Source organism: Ursus arctos, unplaced genomic scaffold, assembly GCF_023065955.2.
Source record: "Ursus arctos isolate Adak ecotype North America unplaced genomic scaffold, UrsArc2.0 scaffold_1, whole genome shotgun sequence".
Lineage (NCBI taxonomy): Eukaryota > Metazoa > Chordata > Mammalia > Carnivora > Ursidae > Ursus > Ursus arctos.
In genome coordinates this window covers 108,627,210-108,640,046 of record NW_026622763.1, presented here as the reverse complement: position 1 = coordinate 108,640,046, position 12,837 = coordinate 108,627,210, and the positions used below count along the sequence as shown (strand labels likewise).

Below are 12,837 nucleotides of genomic sequence, written 5' to 3'. Positions count from 1 at the left end.
TCAAAGCCTTGGGCTTCTGTCTGGAAGGTAGCTGAGTGTACTTTTAATTTAGATTTTTCAGATGAACAGGACTGAGTGTCTTTTTAACGTCGAAGGGCGGTTTGCATGTTTTTCTGTGCACTACCTTGTCTTTGGCGTTTCCTATCAAGTTAGTTGTCCACGTGCTCAGTAGAGGAGGTCCTTAAAAACCCTGCACCTTACAAACCATGTTTCCCACTTCGCGATTTGTTTTTTGATCTTGGTGTGTTTTGCTATGTGACTTTTTATTCTAGTGCAGTCAAATTTCATTACTCTTTTTGTTCTTTTGAGTCCTTATTAGGAAAATTTGTTTCACTTCCAGGTTGTAAGAAACCTAATCTTTTCTCTGGTGCCTGGAAGGGGGGCTCTTCCGTTTCAGTTCCTGATGAGTTTGGGATTTCTCGTGAACAGTGCGAGGTACAGACCCACTTTTGTCCTTCTCCAGACGTCTGTTAGGTTGCCATCCCCAGTTTCAAGAGTTTTCCCCCAGTGATGTGATTGGCTGTTTTTATGAAGTCCAAAGTTTTCATGTGAACTCGGTTCTTTGCATGGGTTTTCAGTTCCCACTGTGTACGAGTGTTCTGTTCTCATGTCGTGGTTTTATATTTGTATCTAGTACAGTTGTCACCACCCCTCCTGTACTGTCTTTTCAGGATTTTCCTGCCCCATTCTTTTTCGTTCTACCATGCTAACTTTATAATCTACTTTTTGCTCAGAATTGCATTAGATATTTTAAGGAGTGTTTTGTGATTTCTGACGCACATATCCTACCTCTTTCTTTTGTTGGGTTGTCTCTCTTTGTGTGTGTGTGTGTGTGTGTGTGTCTCTCTCTCTCTCTCTCTCTCTCTCCTTTCCTGTTGGAATGGCCATTCTTTCCCATGACATCTTCTAAGCGGTTGCTGATTTGAGTTAAAGTTGTTGAAGCTAGATTCTAGTTTTCTTCTCCCTGTTACAGACATCAAAAGTTTTAAGTTGTGGGTTCCGGGGAGTGCAGGCCTGTGTTCTTTCTTGTCCCATCTTTGTGCCTCCTTTGCTTCCTCGGGTCTCCTTCTGTGGGGACACACTCCCATGGGGGTCCAGCCTCAGCGGGCGCTCCCCTCAGCACAACTCCAAGTACAGGCTGAGCTGGGTGTGTGTGTTTGGTCATGTTAAAAAAATATTTTTATTTTGCACATTTTTAATCATGAATAGATTAAATTTTGTGGAGGTGATCGCTTCATTTTTCTTAGGTGTAACAATATGATGAATCACATAAATTGATTTCCTAAGATTGAACCACTTTTGTAGTAAACAGTATTCAAACAGAATGTGTGAGTTGCCTGTCTTTCTGTGCTAGTTGGGAAGTGAGGACATTTTTTATTGCCTCTGTGATGCAAGCTAACATTTTTGTTTAGAACGTTAAGTGGTCTGCTGTAAGCTTGTGTCCCTGGCTGGCCTGTGTGTCCGCTACACCGGTGCTGGGAGCGCCAACACTTCCCTTTTTTTAAAGTCTTCCTGGAGGCCACTTTCTGCAGAGTCAGGAAGACTGGGAGCCTCCGTCCTCCTCCTTGCTCTCCGTGACCTCAGGAAGTTGCTTGATTTCTAGCAGTTGGACTCATTGGATAAAGGCTTTGGAGTATTTCTGTTGTATTTCATCAGACAAGTTGTCTATTTTAACTGGTTGTAAAAGAGATAGAAGAGTTTATTAGGGGATACAGGGCTTATGTCTGGAGAAAAAAAAATAGCCTGGGCCTCCAGAAACAAATCAGTCTGGTTAGGCAGTGTGTACCTGCTTTCCTGTCACATCCTGGGATAGTGTTAGCACTCATGAGAGGAGAAAACAAGACAGCATTCTTGAATATTCCTGTTCTCGTGATGGCTCACTGGGCTGAGAGGATGTTGAACAAGTAATTAATTACCCCTAAGTAATTATGACAGCTGAGGGTGTGACGTGGGGCCTTGGGAATGTACCGCGCTTGAACTTTTCCTAGCCTTGGGGTCAGGGTAAGCTTCCCCAAGAACATGATGTTTAACTTAAGGCTGTTCCGAGGGATGGGTTGGAGGCTGGCTAGGCAAGAATGGCATTTCAGCCGTAGAGAATATCATGGAGAAATAGGCTTTTTCATAACCTACAAGCATTGTTGTTTCCTTTGATTCTCTTCCTGTTGTAGGCCTCAGCGACTGTTGCCATTCCCAAAGAACACCACCGCTTTGTTATTGGCAAAAATGGAGAGAAACTGCAAGACTTGGAACTCAAAACTGCAACCAAAATCCAGATCCCACGCCCAGATGACGCCAGCAATCAGATCAGGATCACCGGTACCAAAGAAGGCATTGAGAAAGCTCGCCATGAAGTCCTTCTCATCTCCGCTGAGCAGGTGGGGCCAGCTGAGGGCATGGGGTGTGTGCACTGGCCTCGGCCCCAGAGCTGCACCCTCATGGATGTGTCCTTTACTTTCCAGGACAAACGTGCTGTCGAGAGGCTGGAAGTGGAGAAGGCGTTCCACCCCTTCATCGCCGGGCCTTATAACCGACTTGTTGGTGAGATCATGCAGGAGACAGGGACGCGCATCAACATCCCCCCACCCAGTGTGAACCGGACAGAAATCGTCTTCACCGGAGAGAAGGAACAGTTGGCTCAGGCTGTGGCTCGCATCAAGAAGATTTACGAGGAGAAGGTAGCGGTTGGGAAGAGCGCGTGGGGACTGTCAGTGGAGGTGTGGCTGAGGCCTAACCCTGCCCTCTTCCTCTTGTGCCCAGAGGAGTTCAGTTTCCAGTCCGTTAGGCGGTAGGGCTGCTGGGCAGGGAAAGAGTGGCCAGAGGTCTGAGCTAGATGGCTGCGCTCCCGCAGGGCCGGGTGCAGCACCTGAGCTGGTCGTGGCTCTGAGTTAGCGGCTAGCTGGCAGCTCACCCTGCGGGCTGTGAGCTCTGAACCTTGTTCTTTGAGGTGTGGAGGGAACTTGGGGTCTTCACCTCTTTGAAGTTGCCGTCTTCAGTCTGGGCAAGCTTAACTTCTCAGGTGATTCTTATGAGGAGAAAACCCAGTCCCGCTTGCTCAGTGGAGTTTCTGGGGGTGGGCTGTTTCCCGTCTTCACTTGCTGGGGCTCACAGAGTGTAGTCCAGGGCTCTGATATTGCTCCGTCCCTTTTTGGTGACGGCGTTCTGTCCCCACCTGTTCCTCCCAGGCCCTTCCCTCTGACACCCTTACGGTACTCTTCCTTAGAAAAAGAAGACCACAACTATCGCCGTGGAGGTGAAGAAATCCCAGCACAAGTATGTCATCGGGCCCAAGGGCAATTCCTTACAGGAGATCCTGGAAAGAACGGGAGTTTCTGTAGAGATCCCACCCTCAGACAGCATCTCGGAGACTGTGATACTTCGAGGAGAGCCTGAAAAGCTAGGGCAGGCACTGACTGAAGTCTATGCCAAGGTAACTGCCTTCAGGAGTGAATCCCAGCTGCTGCTTGTAGGGCTGGACTCCCAAATGGCGTTTCTGGGGCCCCGGGGCCATGTTGGGCGGGGAGCACGCTCACGGAGTCTGGACTGCACAGCCCACTGCTCTGCTTCCTGGTTTCCTAGGCCAACAGTTTTACTGTGTCGTCCGTCTCTGCTCCCTCCTGGCTTCACCGGTTCATCATCGGCAAGAAAGGGCAGAATCTGGCCAAAATCACTCAGCAGATGCCCAAGGTGAGGAGGCGTTGGGAATTTGTTACTCTGAGTTCTTCTTGGCTTTTGTCCTCCCGTTTCTGACATTTGGTTTCTTGCTGTTTACTCTGTGGACGGCCCTGAAGATCGGGGCACATTGTGTGTGACAGTTGCCACAGTTAGCTGAGGAAGAGCAAAATAAATTTTTAAAAATATCTCTGTCAATCTTTTGATCTTTTTAACCAGAGACCGTGTGTATGGTTGGGTTTCATGACTATTTTAGCAGACGTCTCCTTTGTCTGATATGGCACAGTAACTTCCCATAGTTCCATCTGTGTTCTTGGAAGAGCAGACGTGTGCACAGCTCGTGTGAAGCGTGGAGTGACGGCCTCTTCATGCTTTCTCTCTCTGTCCTTGACATTTCCCCACTTTTCCAGAGACCACCGCGGCTCTCAGTGAAGGCGCACAGGGTGGCTTGCCAGAGAACACCTCCACCGTACTGTCCTCCTGTTCACACTTGGTTTCCAGCTGACTGCTCAGTCCTTTTGCTTTCCCAGCCTCCGAGCCCTGGTTCACACGGATGTGGTGGCTTCAGGGGGCTGCTCTCCCTGACTGCCCGTGTCCGTGTTGCCTTCTCGCCTGGTGTATTGTAGATGAGGACAGGGCTGGCTCGCCTGTGGACCACCTTGGGCAGCTGTACACCAGTTAAAACCCCATCTCTGATATTTGTCTCATTTCTCACTCGAGCAAATAAGAGTGCGCCTGGGGGCACCTATGGGCCTCAGTCAGTTGAGCATCCCACTCTTGATTTCAGCTCAGATCATGATCTCAGGGTCGTGGGATAGAGCCCTACGTTGGGCTCCTTGCTGAGCTGCTTAAGATTCTCTCTTCCTGGGGCGCCTGGATGGCACAGTGGTTAATCGTCTGCCTTCGGCTCAGGGCGTGATCCCGGCGTTGCGGGATCGAGTCCCACATCAGGCTCTTCTGCTATGAGCCTGCTTCTTCCTCTCCCACTCCCCCTGCTTGTGTTCCCTGTCTCGCTGGCTGTCTTTCTCTGTCGAATAAATAAATAAAATCTTTAAAAAAAAAAAAAGATTCTCTCTTCCTCTCCCTCTGCTCCACCCCCCACTTGGGTACATGCATGTGTGCTCGCTTTCTATCAAAAATTAATAAGAGAAGAGTGGGCCCGTAACAGTGAAAGTAGTACAGGGAATGGGGGGACAGTTGGTGCCGGTGTGCTTTCAGTCCGTGGTTTTGCTGTTAGGTGCATCGTGGAGGATTTCACAGTTCCCATGTCTGGTGAAGAAAGAGGATTAGACCACAATGTTCAGAACAGAGTAATGGGAGTCCCCCAGCCACCCCCTTCAGCGTTGTGGGGAGTCTGTGGACATGCGTTTATGTAAAGCAGCTGGGATTGGCCGCTGCCTCCGCAGAGCACCCGCGGCTCTGAGAGGGCACTGCCTGTGCCGCTTCGACCTTCTCTTTCCTGATTCTGCTGTGGTAGGTGCACATCGAGTTCACAGAGGGGGAGGACAAGATCACCCTGGAAGGCCCCACAGAGGACGTAAACGTGGCCCAGGAACAGATCGAAGCCATGGTCAAAGATTTGGTAAGGTGCCCCTTTGCACGTTCTGGGTTCCGCTGAAGCCTGGGCATAGCCAGGATGTCCTTGCTTGCCTGTCACACATCACGTGGCTGGGTGGGCCCTGGGACAGACAAAGCTGGCTAAGTCCGGGAGGGTCACGGATAGAAGGGTCTTTCAAGGGGGCCAGAAGGACAATATTGGAACAGTGGCTGACAGTTAAGTAACAAAGGCGACAGCTGCCAGTTTGTGGACTTGGGTTGTGGTTGCGTGTCTGGGACTGTGGCACATGCCATGGCCTTGAGAGCTTGAATCCATTCTGTTCTCCTCCTGCAGATTAACCGGATGGACTACGTGGAGATCAACGTGGACCACAAGTTCCACAGACACCTCATTGGGAAGAGTGGGGCCAACAGTGAGTGGGGCTGATGGCATGGAGGGTGACCGTGGTGGGAGAAAGTCAGTTCCTGACTGGGTGTCCTCGTCTTCTCCTTGGGCTGTGCTTGGTCTGGAGACCTGGGACCTTGACCAGCCAGGTCAGAGGCCACGGTGAAGGCACACCTGAGCCCTATGGGGCGACATCCCTGGTTTTGCAGTCCTCGTGGTGTTACTGCTGCACAGTCCCTTGGTGGGGCTCCCCCAGGAGCAAGAAAGGCCAGGGCTCACGTGCATGTCTTTTTGGCGCAGGGAGGGGTCATCTGGGCACATAGTAACCCTGCGGCCCAGGTGAGCTCTGTCAGACCAGGCGTGTGGGTGCGATTTGTGGGAAGTGTGCTGAGGGCGTGCTCTGCCCAGGTGGAGAGCGTCTTCTAAAACCCCAGCTCGCCTGTGAGGCCACCACACACATCACGGTGTGCTCCCTGTCCCTGTGTATCACCTGCAGTGGAAACTGAGAGGGTAGCACACAGCCCAGCCTGGGTCCATCCCGGAGTTGCAGGGAACCCACCTGTAGAGGCAGGATGCCCTGAGAGTGTGTTCCCTTTGTTTTTTGCCCACTGTGGTCCAGTTTTTGTTTGTAATGAGTGTGAGCTCGTCAGCTGTGCTGTATCTGGTGTCAGTCTTGTGTCCTTGGGGACGTTACACAATGGTAGTGACAGTCTGCGGACACAGCGTCCATGCAAGTTCTTAGCGGTGCTTCCTTGTACCTGCTTCTCAAACCACGCACACACTGTAACTTGCTTTCGTTTGTTTCTGTTTTGATTAATGGTACAGTGTCTTTTTTTAAAGAAGGTAAGGAAATGTGGCTCTGACATTCATTTCTGATGACTGCTCCCTAGAAGTGTGAGGCCACCAGAGTGGTTCACATTATGTCCAATCTGTTTTTGGTTTCATTCCCCCCCCCACCCCGCCGTTTCTTTAATGATCCAAAGTCTCCTGCCCGGCTTCTGAGTCCTTGGCTCTCGTTGTCTCTGCCATGTGCTCATGACGCCCCTCGGTGACCCCTATGGAGCATGCTCAAAGTGCTGGTCTTGTTTTCCGGGATAAGGCCTCTCCAGGGTGTGGGGACATGGGTCTCTAACTGCACACACTGGGCTCTGTCCAAAGAAGGTGACAGAAAAAGTGTTTTCAATTTGCAAAGACAATGAAGCGCTCAATTTGGATCTGAGCTGATGGCGGACTCTCTCCAGGCAGCAGTGTGGCCTCCATGGAGCCCTAAGGTGGTCATTGGGGTGTTCTTGTCCTCAGTTAATGTAAAGCCTTCTGATTTTTAGTGGTTTCTATTTTTGGTTTTTTGAGAGTAATTTTGTGACATGAGAACAGTGGTTCAGTTCCCAAACTTGTTTCCACATTAGAAAAACCTGGGATCTTTATCAGTGGAATAGAATAAAGAACCCAGAAATGGACCCTCAACTTTATGGTCTACTAATCTTTCACAAATCAGGAAAGAATATCCAACGGAAAAAAGACATTCTCTTCACAAATGGTGTTGGAAAAATTGGATAGCCACATGCAGAAGAATCAAACTAGACCATTTCCTTAGACCATACACAAAAATAGACTCAAAATGGATGAAAGACCTAAAGGTGAGACAGGAATCCATCAAAATCCTAGAGAACACAGGCAGCAACCACTGTGACCTCAGCCGCAGCTGCTTCTTGCTAGACATGTCTCCAAAGGCAGGGAAACAAAGGCAAAATTGAACTATTGGGACTCTATCAAGATAAAAAGCTTCTGCACAGCAAAGGAAAACAGTTGACAAAACCAAAAGACCACCAACAGAATGGGAGAAGACATCTGCAAATATCTTATCAGATAAAGGGCAAGTATCCAAAATCTATAAAGAACTTATCAAACTCAACACCCAAAGAATAAGTAATCCAATCAAGAAATGGACAGAAGACATGAACAGACATTTCTCCAAAGAAGACATACAAATGGCTGGGCCGCCTGGGTGGCTCAGTTGGTGAAGCGTCTGCCATTGGCTCAGGTCATGATCCCAGGGTCCTGAGATTGAGCCCCACGTCAGGCTCCCTGCTCAGCAGGAGGCTGCTTCTGCCTCTGCCTCTGCCCCCACTCATGCTTGTGCTCTATCTCGCTCCCTCAAAGAAAAAAAGAAAATCTTAAAAAAAAACAACAACCATACAAATGGCCAACAGACATGAAAAAATGTTCAACATTGGGTGGCATCAGTCGAATTCAAATAAAACCACAATGTGTTACCACCTCACACCAGTCAGAATAGCAGATGTTGGCGAGGATGCAGAGAAAGGAGAACCCCCTTACGTTGTCTATGGGAATGCAAGCTGGTGCAGCCACTCTAGAAAACAGTGTGGAGGTTCCTGAAGAAATTAAAAATAGAGCTACCCTAAGACCCAGCAATTGCACTACTAGGTATTTATCCAAAGGATACAAGCATAATGATCCGAAGGGACACCTGCACCCCAATGTTTAGAGCAGCAGTGTCCACAATAGCCAAACTGTGGAAAGAGCCCACATGTACATTGACAGATGAACGGATGAAGAGGATGTGGTGTATATATATACAATGGAATATTACACAGGCATCACAAAAATCTTGCCATTTGCAACGATGTGGATGGAACTGGGAGGTATTATGCTAAGCGAAATAAGTCAGTCAGAGAAAGACGGTTATCATGATCTTCACTCACATGTGGAATTTAAGAAACAAAACAGGAGCATAGGGGAAGGGAGGGAAAAAATAAGACAAAATCAGAGGGAGACAAACCATAAGAGACTCTTAGTAGGAAATAAACTGAAGATTGCTGGAGGGGAGGGGGTGGGAGGATGGGGTAACTGGGTGATGCGTTAAGGAGGACACATGATGGAATGAGCACTGGGTGTTACATAAGACTGATGAATCACCGAACTCTACCTCTGAAACTAATAATACACTATGTGTTAGTTAATTGAATTTAAATTTTAAGAAGCTTTCTAATACTTCAAAGTGCTCTTGGTGAAAATAGTAGTTATGAATGAATGTAACTCTTTGATATCACGTAATCAAATGTGTCAACTGCATATTTTAGTAAACTGTCATTTTCCAGATGATCAATACATGAGTAAAAGATCCAAAGTAAGAAAAAAAAAAAAAAAGAAAGAAACAGCTGTGATCTTGTAAGTATTCTAAAGCCTCAGCCATGCGCCAGACCCGCGGAGCCTCATCCACTGAGCGGCCCCAGCCGTCAGTCACGTGACGCTGTCAGGGTGATGCTGGCGAGGCTGATCCCGGCGGAGACTGTAATCAGCTCTTTGGAGAGAGTGGAGAGGCTTGCTTTGGTGGCCTAATCACCCTCTTTGCTTGTGGGGTGACTGATGAGGTTATTTGGGGCTTTGGCCGTGTTCTGCCAGGTTGTTAGTCACTGGTGGAACATAGTAGATTCTGAGTCCAAAATATGTTTCCTTTTGTATTCTTCAGTAAACAGAATCAAAGACCAGTACAAGGTGTCCGTGCGCATCCCTCCTGACAGTGAGAAGAGCAGCCTGATTCGCATCGAGGGGGACCCGCAGGGTGTGCAGCAGGCCAAGCGGGAGCTGCTGGAGCTCGCCTCCCGGATGGTAAGGCCCGCGGCCAGGTCCCACCAGGAAGGAGCCTGCGTCCCTGTCTGCTGGGTGCCTCTGTGGAGTAGCCTGATTTTCCCCCACAGCTCTGAGGAATGGGAATCACCCAGCCTAGGAGTGGCTCTGACCTGCTGGGGCCCAGGCGCTGTGCCAGCAAGGTGCTGGGGTTCTGCAGCAGGGTTTCAGCCTTGGCCTACCCGGGTCTGTGATGCTTAAGGTACCAATTCTTAAAAGCACTCAGGTGACTCCCACGTGCACCTGGGGTTGAAAATTCCTGCTGTGTGGTTGTCTGCAACTCTGGGGGTTGGAGGGTGGGGGCCCGGGCCCTGTTCCTGGGCTAAGCTGTCGGCATAGGGGTGTCTTTCTGGATTGTGTGAGTCCGACACAGATAACCATGCAGCAGTGATTCTCCATTTTGGCTGCATGTAGGGGTCACTGGGGTGCCTTTCAGAGTCCAGAGGAGTTAACTACTACATGAGTGATTGTAGCTTAGCATAGACAACATGCAGAACGTCAGGAAAGCCTCGGGCAGGGCAATGCATGTGCCTCATTAGGGCAGGGAGCGAGTCCCCCCATGTCTGCTGGCACCAGTGCCCAAGCCTGGGGCCTCCTCACCTCAGAGGCCCCCTTTTGACAGTAGGCTTTCCCTTGTCCTCAGCTGCAAGCCAGCACGTGCAGCCTCCCACCGTTGCCTGGCTATCCCTGAGCTCACTGCTCCACCGAGGGTCCCGGCGCTCCCGATTGAGCTAGCTCTCCTCCCGTCTGGCCAAGGCCGCTCGGACTGGGGTGTCTTGTGCCTGTGCTGGACTCCTGAACCCTTGTTGCTCTGTCAAGCTGGTGCCAGTCTGATCCAGAACCCCCCCTTGAGCTCTTTTAGATGGCTGACTGACAGTGCGATTTCCTCCATCCTGACTCCGCTTATTCTTTTGTATTTCTTGTGACATTTTAGTGAGGCCTGGAGGAGGCTGAGAATCGTGCAAGTTAAACTACTTTTTCTTAATTATCCACACCAGGCAGTGGTCTGAACCACACCGTGTTCAGGACCACCGCCTGTTCTGCAGAGTATTACGGCTCATGGTCTTTGGTTCTTAACACAGACGCGCTAAGTGAGCGGCTTGGGCGGTGAAGGCTGCTTGAAGGGTCCCCACTCGGTTGTTGAATCGTACTTCCTTCCGGAGAGTAACGCCCAGCCTGTGTTGTTGCAGAGAGCGGGTTTTGTGTGTGGGTGCTGTCTCCTGGCTGCTGACTCCCAGGGATGCCACAGGGCAGCGCTGTGCTCCCCAGGCTCCCCGGAGCCTCCTGCCATAATGTCGTCTACTTGAACTGTGTGTTTAGGAAAACGAGCGCACCAAGGATCTGATCATTGAGCAGAGATTCCATCGCACAATCATTGGGCAGAAGGGTGAACGGATCCGTGAAATTCGTGACAAATTCCCAGAGGTAAAGGTTTCCCGGCGGCATCCTTCGGCCCTCTAGGAGTGATTGATCGGCACTTACAGATAGATATTCAGTATTTTAGAGTCTAGTCCTAACCAATAACTGAACTTGAATTTGTGATGATTGTTCCAGGTTATCATCAACTTTCCAGACCCAGCACAAAAGAGTGATATTGTTCAACTCAGAGGGCCCAAGAATGAGGTGGAAAAATGCACCAAGTACATGCAGAAGATGGTGGCAGATCTGGTAGGGCTGTTTCCCGTCCTGTGGTGGTCGTGCTGTGGTGGCAGAGGCCTGGGGGCGTCGCCTCAGAACCCCTGCTTCAGGGGCGCACTCGGGCACTGGCTGGTCTGCCATTGACGGAGGGGCGCCGTCGTCTTTACCCAGGTGTTTGGACTGGCCGACAGCGGTTAGGACCTCAGTGTTCCGTGGAATTCCAGTGGGGTGCCGGGCTCCTTGTTGCCTTACGGGGTCTTCAGATATCCGGATGAGTGGTGCCACCCAGTGAGGAGAGAGATTTGCAGGCGGTGTGGGGAGCCATTTGTTGATTTGCTGTTTTCTTAAGCTGGCAAGGGGACCGGCAGTTTGGAAAGTGCCGAGGGAGTTATTGATGGGAAGGCTGCAGGTGGTCTCATGCTTCTGTGGCTTCTCATTGGGCCTGGACTGAGCTCGCCACTGCCTGGGATCGCTGACGGGTGCGTTTCTGGCACCGAGCTCATTCACACTGCCACAGCGTGGCGGGATTCCTGAGAGTGGCAGAGTCTGTGTGTTCTGGGCTCGCTTCTCTCAGCCTGGGGGTCAGGACCCCCTCCTACCCAGAGTTTCCTTTGAGGGCACCTGAAACAATTGCTTCTGGATTATGGAACTGGCAGTGAACAGGTGGGACGTTCTGTGGGGAGCCACTTTTTATAAAGGTGGCTTTGCATCAGTCGACAGTGGCGTGCCAGGTTAGCTCATTGTTGGGTAAGTTAACCCCCCATCTAAAGGTCAGAGGTCCTGGTGGGAGAAAAGCAGGATTCAAGTGCGTGTTTTCATACTCCCTCATGGATGAACGGACATGTCACTGTCCGGCATGATGGCTAATGGTGCCACCCCTTTTGTTTTTAAGGTGGAAAACAGCTATTCAATTTCTGTTCCCATCTTCAAACAATTTCACAAGAACATCATTGGGAAAGGAGGCGCAAACATTAAAAAGGTGACCGGCCAGCTTGTCCCCTGAATCTTGGCTCCCCTTGGCCTGCCCCCAAAGCCCTTTGCCATTCTGGCTTAATGTTGAAGGAGGGAGCCTTAATTTCCATCCCTGGGCTCCAGGTGTCTCAACTGGGACGTCCGTTCCCATGGTCCCCTGTCTCCTTGTAGATTCGGGAAGAGAGCAACACTAAGATCGACCTTCCAGCAGAGAACAGCAATTCAGAGACCATCATCATCACAGGCAAGCGAGCCAACTGTGAGGCCGCCCGGAGCCGCATCCTGTCCATCCAGAAAGACCTGGTAATGGGGTACTGTGGGGCAGGGCGCGAGCCGGGCTCCCCGAGGTTGTGTGTCCTCAGCTCTTCCCACAGCAGTGCAGGCCTGTGGCCGGCCTCCTGCCACCCACCTGGGGCCATGCTTACTACCACACCTGGGCAGTGGCACTGGATTTGAGTGCTTGGAAATCAGGACAATCTTTTTTTTTTTTTCTTCAATTTTTGAAAAATTAATGTAAGAAACTGCATGTCTAAAGTACGCAGATTGGTAAGTTTAGACCTATGTTGTACATGCATGGAATCTCCGTAGTCAGGATAATGAGCCTATCCAGCACCCTGGAGATGTTCTCGTGCCCCTTTTCAGCACCTCCCTCTGTCCTGCCAGCCCCTGCCCCCCACTCTGCCTGTGTCCAGCCCTTCACCTGCTTTCAGCCACGGGGGATTGTTGAGTGTCCTGCATCCCGTACACAAGAAATCATGGTGTTTGCTCTTCCAGCTCCAGCTGCTCTCACTTGGAACAGCTACGTTGAGATGTGTCCATGTTGTCCCGTGTGTCACTGGGTTTTGTTTCATTGACGGGTGATAGGTCTCTGCATGCACAGGTCATGTTCCTTTTCACCTAAGATTTGTAGCTTTTCTTTCAAGGGTTTTTATTTTATTTAGGTTGTCAAGGTTTTTAGCATAAAGTTT

The 12,837-nt window shown here is 50.2% G+C and overlaps 1 protein-coding gene across 8 annotated transcripts in view; it reads left to right on the top strand.

Annotated features, from left to right (window-relative positions):
* The window catches only part of HDLBP (high density lipoprotein binding protein), a 69,661-nt gene that overhangs the window by 43,485 nt on the left and 13,339 nt on the right, over nt 1–12,837 (top strand). For all 8 annotated transcript variants that reach the window (XM_026490930.4, XM_026490913.4, XM_026490924.4 and 5 more), the window contains exons 6-16: nt 2,169–2,375; nt 2,460–2,675; nt 3,221–3,427; nt 3,577–3,684; nt 5,147–5,251; nt 5,561–5,639; nt 9,102–9,241; nt 10,580–10,684; nt 10,814–10,927; nt 11,790–11,876; nt 12,041–12,172. In XM_026490930.4, coding sequence (XP_026346715.1) covers nt 2,169–2,375; nt 2,460–2,675; nt 3,221–3,427; nt 3,577–3,684; nt 5,147–5,251; nt 5,561–5,639; nt 9,102–9,241; nt 10,580–10,684; nt 10,814–10,927; nt 11,790–11,876; nt 12,041–12,172 — 1,500 coding nt within the window. The remainder of the gene's footprint in view (nt 1–2,168; nt 2,376–2,459; nt 2,676–3,220; nt 3,428–3,576; nt 3,685–5,146; nt 5,252–5,560; nt 5,640–9,101; nt 9,242–10,579; nt 10,685–10,813; nt 10,928–11,789; nt 11,877–12,040; nt 12,173–12,837) is intronic.